Below are 11,612 nucleotides of genomic sequence, written 5' to 3'. Positions count from 1 at the left end.
CAGGAGATGAATAGATAAAGAAGATGTGGTCCATATATACAATGGAATATTACTCAGCCATTGGAAAAAATGAATACCCAACTTTTGCATCAACATAGATGGGACTGGAAGAGATTATGCTAAGTGAAATAAATCAAGGAGAGAAAGTCAATTATCATATGATTTTACCTATTTGTGGAACAGAAGGAATATCATGGAGGACCTTAGGAGAAGGAAGGGAAAAATGAAGGGGGGAAAATCAGAAGGGGAGACCAACCATGAGAGACTATGGACTCTGAGAAACAAACTGAGGATTTTAGAGGGGAGGGATGGGGGAATGGGTTAGCTCAGTGATGAGTATTAAGGAGGGCACGTATTGCATGGAGCACTGGGTGTTGTATGCCAACAATGAATCATGGAAAACTACATCAAAAACTAATGATGTACTGTAGGGTGACTAGCATAACATAATAAAAAAAATAAATATGGTTTCAAATTCCTTAAAAAAATAAAAGTTTTCATGCTGTGACACAGACAAGTATATATAGGAAATCCTCGTAGACCTTCTGAGTTGACGACATGGAACTGAGAGTCCTATAGCAAGGTACCAAGGGAGCTAGAATTTCGGAGGGTGATATTCTAGAGAGGATAGAGCTGCCAAAACAGAGAGAGACAGGGACACACACACAGAGAGAGAGAGAGAGAGAGAAGGGAGGGGGCTTGGGAGGGAAGGAGAGTGAGGAGGTGAGGGGGAAAGAAGATAAGGGAGAAGGAGAGTGGGGGAGGGAGAAGGGATAGGTACAGGGAGAGAGAGAAGGAGACAGAGGAAGGGAGAAGGATGGAGGAGGAAGAAGAAGAGGGGAGAGGAGGGAAGGGGCAAGAGAGGGAAGGGGAGAGAGAGGCAGGGTGAGGAAGAGAGGGGAGGGGAAAAGGGGAGAGAGAAAAGAGACAGAGTATGAGACAGGACTTGAGAGAAAGCATGAGAGAGCATGAGTGGGACAATGTGGGAGACAATGAGAGAGAGAGAGAGAAGGAAAGAATCAATGCTGAAAGGCTTCAAGGATCCTCCTAGATTGTTTATCAAAGTAGGGATCAATGTGTGCATGTGCTTTTGTGGAAACTACTTGAGGCTGCGTGGAGATTTACCTGGATGCATTAAGGAAGAGTGCCCAGTGCTCCCTGGGCCAGGCGCAGTGCCCCTTCTCCCAGCTGGACAACCTGGGCAGGTTCTGGTTCACAGGGCAGGACACTGGCTGAGGAATTAGGAAGATCTTGCCTCGGTAGTGGGACATAATTAGCCTTACACTGAGCACTGTTCCAAGCCTGCCTAATAAACCATAACTGTAAGAATAAAGTCCCCAAGGAAAACAAAAGAAACTAATGTTTTGTTTAGAATTTTATGTCTCTGCTAACATGAGAGATTGGTCTGATTATTGTTCTTGTGATGCTCTTGTTTCATTCTGGTTTAAGGGTTATGCTGGGTGCATAAAATGAGTCAGGAAGTATTTTAAGTTCCCCTCATCCCTGAGCTGTTTATTTATGATTGGTACTACATTTTGATTAATTTTTATTCCGTATCATTGATAATGTTATATAGGAGTAGAATTTTGTTTAAAGATAGTAAATGATTTATTTACTTAAAAGTATTAGGTAATTCCAGGTTTTGTTATTTTTCTGTGTCTCTTCAGAAGGCTGTGTCTTTCATAGCAGAGCTCCACTTTCTAAATGGGCAAGTATACTGTCATAAATTCATTGGTGATATTCTTTTATTATCTTTTTCAGATCTGTAGATTACATTGATGACACCCTTTTCATTCTTGATTCTGATCCTTTGTTCTTTATCTTAGTTTTTCTTCATCCATTTTGCTAGGAACATTAATTTTATGAATCTTTCAAAGAACCAATTCCTAGATTTATGTATTTTCTCTATTTTTCAGTAAAATTCAATTAAAATGATTTCTGTCTTTTATTTCCTATTTCCTTTCTACAGTGTTCTCTGGGTTTATTTTGTTTTTCTGTTTTCATTTTTTTGAGATGGAATGTTAGTTCACTTCTTATAATCTATCTTGTTTCCTAATACTTGCAGTTAAAGCTACAAATTTCATTCTACACACTCCTTTAAATGATTGGGAAACACTGTTATATTTGGGTTGAATTCCATTATATATATTCTGTATGATTTAAGTCCTTTGAAATGCATTCCAACTTGTTTTCTGGCCGAGGGTAGTGTCTATTTTGGTGAACATTCCGTGAGCACTCTGAGGTAAGTGGAATCCTCCCACAGTGTTTTCTCCCTCCCCACTCCCATACTAACACAGGTTCTATCTACTTGCCTGTGTGCCGCTGTGTTTCAAACTCAAGACTCTTCCCCTTAGGGAAGAAGCTTGCTTTATCTACATTTGAGACAACATTTAAATGGGTTGTATGAAATTTGCTTTCATGATGTTCTGGAAGTCAGTTCAGGTGTCTGTGTGCAAAGACATAGCTTAAACCTAACTGAAATAGCTTTGCCTATTTTGAAGTCATGCTTGAAAGAAGAGAGTTTTTACATATTTTATTTCTGTCCACACTGGACATTTCTCTTTCGGTGATTCAATCTCAAGTTGTTCTTTGGGGATTCCATGTTCTCCCCGTCCGACCCCCAGAGGACATGTTTCTTCAATTCCTGTTGTACATGGTGATTATCCTGTTGGCATCTCTGGAGATGCAGGTCTACCCTCAAAATTATGATGAAGGTCCCAATGAATTTAATTAGGGAAAAATCACTCTTGGAGATGCACCAATGAAATGACTCAGTAGTGCTTGTTGTGGTTCAAATGCAGATAAAATGTTTACACACCTTTGTCTTGACCTCAGAGAGTATTTGTATCAGTGTTCATATGACTGGCTTTTTCAGGAATCAAATGATGGACTCAGAACATAGTGAAGTATCTATGTGAAATTATTCTCCATCATTCAGGGAATCCAAAATTTAACTATACTTCATGAAGACAAACCAGTATAAATGATTGAGAATTGACTGTCATAAAGGCTATTTCACTATTTTACCTATATTGGCATGAAAAAGAAACCACACAATCTTTATTTAAAGAATTCACAATTTTCTCTCCCATAAAGTTGTGTTTTTTTTTTAACCTCAAGATATTGGTTTAACATTTGCTTGTTATTAGTGCAAATTATGCCAACAATGAAGATTTTGGGTCTCTTTGTTCACAGCCAATATTCAGACTTGTTTAGATTACAGGACCTTTGTATTCATTTTGAAAATCCCAGCAATTTAAGAGGTAACCTTTTTCTGAAAGACTGAAATGAATACAACTTTCTGTGAACATGGAAAGCATTGTTCACATGGAAACAGTTCAAGGTCCAGTGATGGTGCATGTGTTTGGTCTGTGTGCACAGAGATGGCATCAGTGCACAAAGAGAAGGGAGAAGGGACTGCAACCCTGGATTGAATGGTGTTTCAGCATGCAGGTAACTCAGGAAGTGTAATCAGATGTAAGATTCCAAAATAGGCTTTACATTTTATGTGTTGGTGGTGCTGGAATTCAGTCTTTTAAAAGTTCTCCTGTGTGAATCTGATAATCAGCTATATTAGGGATTCTTTATGGTTACTGGAATATATGGAAATTAGCTCAGTTCTGTAATACTCTTTTTGGCTATTTTCATATATAAAGATACAGAATAAATATACTTTCTCTAACATCAATGTTTTTAGAAACTAGTTTCAGGTTTAAGGATGTTTTGATGGGCAAGATACTTCTAACTCTACAGATGGTTTCAGTTGACATGTTCTCTGAACATTGTTTGCTGATCTGTGAAAGTTTAGAGGATGGTGTAGCATCCACAGACTTGAATGAATGATTTTGAAGAATCCAAAGTCACACTTTCATAAGCAAGCAATTACTTCAGTTCCTATGTTTCTGTTCACAGGTGAGTTTCAGCATCATAGCATATGTATGTTGCCTATTCCTATAAATGCTTCCTTATACGATTTACCCTCTTGCCATTGGTTTCTTTGTATTCTAATTTGCTTAGAGCTCTGTGTCTATTTTGATATTAACTCTGTGTATGTCCTCTGAAATGTAAATCTTTTCCCCCATCTACATAGATCTATTGATGTCATGGTATCTTTTTAAAGTCCTTGAGATGTTTTGATATTGTAAAATATATCATAATTTCATTTATTAGTTAAGAGGACTCTAGAAGTTATAAAGTCATCTCTTTTTTTAACTGGGAAGTAAATAAAAATCTTGTTTTAGTTTTTCATTAACCTTAATCCATTTAAATTTTTATCTGAGGAATTCGCCATATGTATAATTTTACTAGCTTCCTGTTAAAAAGCTGGTTGTAGCAACCCATTTATTTATTAATGTGTCCTTTTCCCACAATGTCTTTAATGACTTATCTCTGCCTTAGTCTGCAAGACTGCTGAGGTTAAGGAGTATGTTTTAATCAGCCTTGTATTATAATTTCTGAAAGTACTGGAACATAAGAAATTATAATGCCTATTTGTTGAAAGAAAAAAGAAACTGTGTTAAGATTTCAGGAAGTCACCCGTAATCATTATATTCATAGTTAATTTTATCTTGAACTGTGAAATAAGGACATGCAAAAGAACATATGGAACACAGAAACAATGTGACTGAGTTTGTCCTCTTGGGGCTCACCCAGAGCCTCCAAGGTCAGAAAATATTATTTGTTGTGTTCTTGATCATCTACATCGCGACAATGGTGGGCAACTTACTCATTGTGGTGACTGTGGTGGTCAGCCCAACCCTGGATGCCCCTATGTACTTCTTTCTTGGTTACTTATCATTTATGGATGCTGTTTATTCTACTACAGTTACTCCAAATATGATTATAGACTTACTCTATGAGAAGAAAACCATTTCCTTCCAAGCTTGCATGTCCCAGCTCTTTATAGGGCACTTATTTGGTGGTGCTGAGATTTTACTCCTGGTGGTCATGGCCTATGACCGCTACGTGGCCATCTGCAAACCCTTGCATTATTTGACAATCATGAATCAACGGCTGTGTGTTCTCTTGCTGATGTTAGCTTGGTTTGGAGGTTTTTTGCATGCTGTAGTTAAACTTCTCTCTGTTTACAACCTTCCCTTCTGTGGTCCCAATGTCATCGACCACTTCATCTGTGACATGTACCCATTATTAAAACTTGCCTGCACTGACACCTACGTTATTGGCCTCACTGTGGTTGCCAATGATGGGACAATCTGTGTGGTCATCTTTACAGTCTTACTCATTTCCTATGGGGTCATTCTGCACTCCCTGAAGACCCATAGTCAGGAAGGGAGGCGCAAAGCCTTATCCACCTGTGGGTCCCACATTACAGTGGTGGTCCTCTTCTTTGTCCCCTGCATTTTTATGTATGTGAGACCTCCTTCTACCTTACACATCGATAAATTCTTGACTGTGTTTTACACAGTTATCACCCCTATGTTAAACCCTCTAATTTATACACTGAGAAATGGAGAGATGAAAAATGCCATGAAAAAACTGTGGACCAGAAGAAGAAAATGAGACCAAGGAGAAATGTGTCACCTTTTTTCAATGAAGAGCTGCTCCATGCAGGAAAGGATTGTATATTTGTAGTAAATTTATCTTCAGGTTTAATGAACTTGCGTATGATGAAAGCATTTAAGATGTAAATCTTCCAATGATCAAAATAGATTTCTAAAATTTTCATAAATTGTTAGGAAAATAGGTATGTAGTTTTTGAGTATAAAATGTCTTTGTTGAAACTATAGGTTTATGTTCTATGTGATGAGTTATGCTATAGTCAATACTGTACATTTTTTTTTCATTACTGGACAATTTTCACACATTTCTCTCTCACATAATTGTACTTTTTCAGAATTAATAGTGCTTGTTATGTATTTCTGAGAAACAATTTAAGAAATATGACATAAATACTTGGTTCACTCCTTCCATACAAAGGCAACCCCTATTAATACTTGAAGTATATGTCTTATTTTTGTATTTGCAAGTTATTTAATTATATAATCTTGTTCATTGTTTAGCATATAGGATTGAAAAGGAATGTTGCTTCCAAGTTATAATATTAATCATAAAGAAGTTAAGTGAAGAAAAAAAATCTGAACAAAAGATGTAGATATAAGTTAGATTTACTTATTTTTCTGAGTGGGGAATCCTATTATCTCCTCATGTGGAGAAGCTTTGTTTGGTGTTATATTATCATTGATACGGTCCATTAATCTTCCCTGATAGTTTAGACTATCTGATAATATCTCTGCTGTTTTTCAGTATCCCCATCTCTACTCTTGCTTACAGTGTTTCATAGCCTTCTTTAGGGACCTAGGCCCTTCCTTTCATATATGGAATTACCATAATGCACACTTCATGAGCTTCAAGTATGCAATACAGAACCTGACATCAGATATTTTGCGTGATATCATTGTTAAGAAAGATGTTGATAACATGGCATGCCATTCTTACCTCTGTTGTTAATGCAATGCAGATTATTAGGCAATTAAGAGGCCATAATATATATAGATTTCTTTAATGGAGACCTCTTTCATAAGCCTCCCTCTCTCTGAATGAGGTTTGAAAGAAAATAGTATCTGCCTCTAATAGTGTAGGAAGCATGTGGTCAAATAAACTCATGATTTTGCCTCCCTTATTTAGTCTGGATTCATGAGGTGCTCAGGCTATGGGGAATGGAGCCTTTTCACCAGTAAGTAACAGTGTATGAAAAACTTTATATCCCAATTTTTATCCCAGTTATTATTACATGGAGATATATTATGTCATCTCAAAGTCTTCCCAAAAATGACACTATTCATTAAATGATAGTAAACATTTGATTTTATCAGAAGTTATGTAATTAAGTCATCTTTTAGATTTTGCTATAGATTCAATATATGCGTTCCCCCCAAAATTCATGAGTTAAATCCTGTATAATACATGGTATTTGGAGGTGGGGTGTTTGGGAGGTGATTTGGTCATGAAGGTAGAGCGCTCATGAATGGGACTAGTGTCTTTTTAAAAGGAGATACCACAGGGATGCCTGGGCAGCTCAGTCTGTTAAGTGTTTTCCTTTGGCTCAGGTCCTGATCCCAGGGCCCTGGGATTGAGTCCCTCATGGGGGGCCTGCTTCTCCCTCTGCCTGACATGCTCTCTTCTTGTTCTCTCTCTCTCTTTCTCTCTGTCAAATAAATGAATAAAATATTTTAAAAAATAAATAAAAAGAGACACTACAGACCTCACTTGCCTTTTCTGCCATGTAGGGAAACAGAATAAAGACAGTAAACTGTGAACTAAGAAGCAGGCTCTCACCAGATATGGAATCTGCAAGTGTCTTGATTTTAGACTTTCCAGGCCCCAGAACTATGAGAAGTAAATGATGTTGAAGCCAGTCCATGGTATTCTGTTATAGCAACCCAAATGGACTTAGTTAGACATTTAGTTAATTTCCAAATTTGTATACTTATTTCAAACGATGAGATAAAAATCCTGGTTAATTATCTATGTTCATTGGTCTGTAAGTTCCCTTAAGGCAGGGAACATTACTTAATTGCCTTTGTACTTTGTATTTGCACAATGTCTGGGACATAGAATCCATTCCATGAACTTTGACAGTTACTTGCATTCTCAAATTCTTGAGTTACTGGAGTGAGAATTTTGAGTCTTTTCTTCATTAAATGTGTGTATTTGCAACAAATATTTAGTCTTCTTTGATATTTGCTACAATATGTTGTTTTGTTATAATTATGGGTGTTTTTATATAAAGATGTTATCTTTTAATGTTCTTTTACTTTTTGATTTCTTCTAGCACATCACTTGGAAAATGTCATTTACTGTCATTCAGGGAATTTATAAATTTTAATAGCTTTTTAAAAAATAACTCCCCCAAAACTTTTCTTTTTAAATGATCTAGGATTTATTTTTGTTTGTGATGAGGACATATCTAAGTCTGTTTTCCTCTAACAAGAAAAATAATCTGCAAAGTTTATTAATTTCAGTAATAATTTAAAATTTTTCTATTTGGGGCACCTGGGTGGCTCAGTGGTTAAGTGTCTGCCTTTGGCTCAGGTCATGGTCCCAAGGTCCTGGGATCAAGCCCCACATCAGGCTCCTTGCTCAACGGGAATCCTGCTTCTCCCTCTCCCACTCCCCCTGCTTGTGTTCCCTCTCTCACTGTGTCTCTCTTTGTCAAATAATAAAATCTTAAAAAATTTTTTTTAAATTTAATATGTCAAATTTTATACAATTAGTATGTTTGATTTGGGGCCCATTTCCCCTCCTCCTCTGTTGCTCCCTTCACCTCCTCCTCCCCTTGCTCCCCCTTTTCCTTTGGTGTATTTCCCTACCACTAACATTCTATGTCAGTAGTCATTTTAACATGTATTATACCTTGTAGGAACAATCTCCCTTAATTACTCAGCCTTTTCAAGTCTCTTGCAATTTCTGAATACTTATTTTTCCTGATAAACTTTGGGATTATTTTGTGAAGTTTGAAACCTTCCCATAAAACTATATTTAGAATTTCATGACCCTCCACATTGATTTTGAGGAAAATGGCATGTTTTCCTATCTTGTTTTCCCATCCAGAATGAGACATATATTGTGAAGGCTTGATCAATGTCTCAATAAAATTTTGTAATCATTTCCATAGAGTACATAAATCTTGCCTTTTGGTTTTCTTAATTAAAAAGCAGCTTGTCTTATTTACATTTGATTCACATTTTCTTTTTTTTTAATTTAAATTCAATTAGTCAACATATAGTACATCATTAGTTTCAGATGTATTTATCAGTTGTGTATAACATTCGGTGCTCATCACATCACATGCCTTCCTTAATGCCCATCACCCAGTTACCGCATTCCTCCACCCCCCTCCCCTTCCATAACCCTCAGTTTGTTCACATTTTCAATGAGCTGATCAGAAAGGGCTCTGTGTCTTTTGCTGGCATGAATTACAGCACAATCCTGAAAGGCATGGGTGTATGTTTGTATACAACTGTTCATAGGCCTACATTAGACGATACACAAGTAGGTATCCAACCACAGAGATCTGTATCTGACCTCCTAGCTCTGTATAACCACATGTAGGTACATATTCAATGATCTGTAGGTCTGTATCCAACTTCATATGTGTGTCTATATGTGGACACACAGAGATCTGTATCTGACAACACAAGGGTGAGTATCTGACTGCCCATATGAATGCATGTGTATATATAAGTATTTGGTATCATCACACACAAGCCTGTGTCTGTCTACACACAGGGCTATATATTGCCATACACAAGTCTTTATCTGACTGCATATAAATTTGTTGAGGACTTGACTGAACAATTCTTCTGTCCCATGTGGCATGGACTGAGATTCCTCTCTGGTATTCAGCTGATTAGGGGCTATTAGGGATTGTTTAAGATGACTTTACTCATGTGAGCTGTGCCTTGGCAGGGATGGCTAGAAGACTGGGATCTTCTGGCTCCTTCTCCTTCTCCATGTAGCCTGTCTCTCCAGTGAGTATGTCAGACTTGTAAAATGGCAGTTCAGGGCTCCCAGAGGGAGGACACAGAAGAGATTAGGCCAGTTAAGATCTCAACTCATCCTGACATTAGCTTGAAGTTCAGGATCTCAAGGTCTAAATCCAGACTGCTTCTGCACCAAATGGAAGGGCAGTCTGTGGAATGGGAGAAAATATTTGCAAGTCGTATATTTTATAAGGGGTTACTATTCAAAATGTATGAGGAACATATACAACTAAATAGGAAAAAACAAATCAAAATAAGAAACTGGTTAAAAATTGGCAAAGGCACCATTTGTTGCTTTTTCTCTAGTTCTTTAAGGTGTAGAGTTAGTTGGTGAATTCGGGATTTTTCTATTGTTTTGAGTGAGGCTTGGATGGCTATGTATTTCCCCCTTAGGACTGCCTTTGCAGTATCCCATAGGTTTTGGACCGAGGTGTTTTCATTCTCATTGGTTTCCATGAATTGTTTAAGTTCTTCTTTGATTTCCTGGTTGATCCAAACATTCTTGAGCAGAGTGGTCTTTGGCTTCCAAGTGTTTGAATTTCTGCCAAATTTTTTCTTGTGATTGAGTTCCAGTTTTAAAGCATTGTAGTCTGAGAATATGCAGGGAATAATCTCAATCTTTTGGTATTGGTTGAGACTTGATTTGTGACCCAGTATGTGGTCTATTCTGGAGAAAGTTCCATGTGCGCTCGAGAAGAATGAGTATTCTGTTGTTTTAGGGTGGAATGTTCTGTTAATATTTATGAGGTCCATCTGGTCCAGTGTATCATTCAAAGCTCTTGTTTCCTTGTTGATTTTCTGCTTAGATGATCTGTCCATTGCTGAGAGTGGAGTATTGAGGTCTCCTACAATTAACGTATTGTTATCAATATGACTCTTTATTTTGGTTAACAGTTGGCTTATGTAGATGGCTGCTCCCATGTTGGGGGCATAGATATTTACAATTGTTAGATCTTCTTGTTGGATAGACCCTTTAAGAATGATATAGTGCCCTTCTGTGTCTCTAACTACAGACTTTAGTTTAAAATCTAATTTGTCTGGTATAAGAATTGCTACCCCAGGTTTCTTTTGAGGTCCGCTGGCATGGAAGATGGATCTCCATCCCTTCACTTTCAGTCTGGATGTATCTTTAGGTTCAAAATGAGTCTCTTGTAGACAGCATATGGATGGGTCCTGTCTTTTTATCCAATCTGCAACCCTGTGCCATTTTATGGGAGCATTTAGGCCATTCACATTGAGAGTGATTATGAAAGATATGAATTAATTGGCATCATGTTGCCTGTGAAGACATTGTTTTTATAGATTTTCCCTATAAATTTCTGTTGTATATCACTCTTGGGGTCTTTCTCCTTTTATAGAACCCCCCTTAATATTTCTTGCAGGGCTGGCTTAGTGGTCACATATTCTTTCAGTTTCTGCCAGTCGTGGAAGCTCTGCATCTCTCCATCCATTCTAAATGACAGCCTTGCTGGATAACAATGCCTAAGCCATGCATTAGAAGAGAAATAATTAAGATTAGAGCAGAGATAATGAATTAGAAACCAAAAACACAGTAGGTCAGATCAACGAAACTAGAAGCTGGTTCTTTGAAAGAATTAATAAGATCAATAAACCACTGGCCAGACTTATCCAAAAGAAAAGAGAAAGGACCCAAAATAATAAAATTATGAATGAAAGCAGAGAGATCATGACCTACACCAAGGAAATAGAAACAATTATTAGAAATTATTATCAACAACTATATGTCAATAAATGGAGCAGTCTGGATGAAATGGAGGCCTTCCCGGAAACCTATAAGCTGCCAAGACTGAAACAGGAAGAAATTGACAACCTGAATAGGCCAATAACCAGTAACGAGATTGAAGCAGTGATCAAAAACCTCCCAAAAAACAAGAGTCCAGGGCCTGATGGATTCCCTGGGGAATTCTATCAAACATTCAAAGAAGAAATAATACCTATTCTCCTGAAGCTGTTTCAAAAAATAGAAACAGAAGGAAAACTTCCAAACTCATTCTATGAGGCCAGCATTACCTTAATCCCCAAACCAGGCAAAGACCCCATCAAAAAGGAGAATTTCAGACTGATATCCCTGATGAATATGGATTCCAA

The 11,612-nt window shown here is 37.3% G+C and overlaps 1 protein-coding gene across 1 annotated transcript; it reads left to right on the top strand.

Annotated features, from left to right (window-relative positions):
• The first annotated feature begins 4,596 nt into the window (after window positions 1-4,596).
• On the top strand, window positions 4,597-5,520 carry LOC118523757 (olfactory receptor 4A15-like). The gene has a single exon (XM_036073543.2). The coding sequence runs from the start codon at window positions 4,603-4,605 to the stop codon at window positions 5,518-5,520; it is 918 nt and encodes a 305-aa protein (XP_035929436.2). The 5' UTR covers window positions 4,597-4,602.
• Window positions 5,521-11,612: the final 6,092 nt, after the last annotated feature.

The sequence above is a fragment of the Halichoerus grypus genome, chromosome 11 (genome assembly GCF_964656455.1).
Source record: "Halichoerus grypus chromosome 11, mHalGry1.hap1.1, whole genome shotgun sequence".
NCBI classification, from domain to species: domain Eukaryota; kingdom Metazoa; phylum Chordata; class Mammalia; order Carnivora; family Phocidae; genus Halichoerus; species Halichoerus grypus.
This window is presented reverse-complemented; position numbering and strand designations above follow the sequence as displayed.

Coding starts and splice junctions, on each gene's coding strand:
- LOC118523757 (XM_036073543.2), top strand. CDS start 4,603: ATGGAACACAGAAACAATGTGACTGAGTTTGTCCTCTTGGGGCTCACC.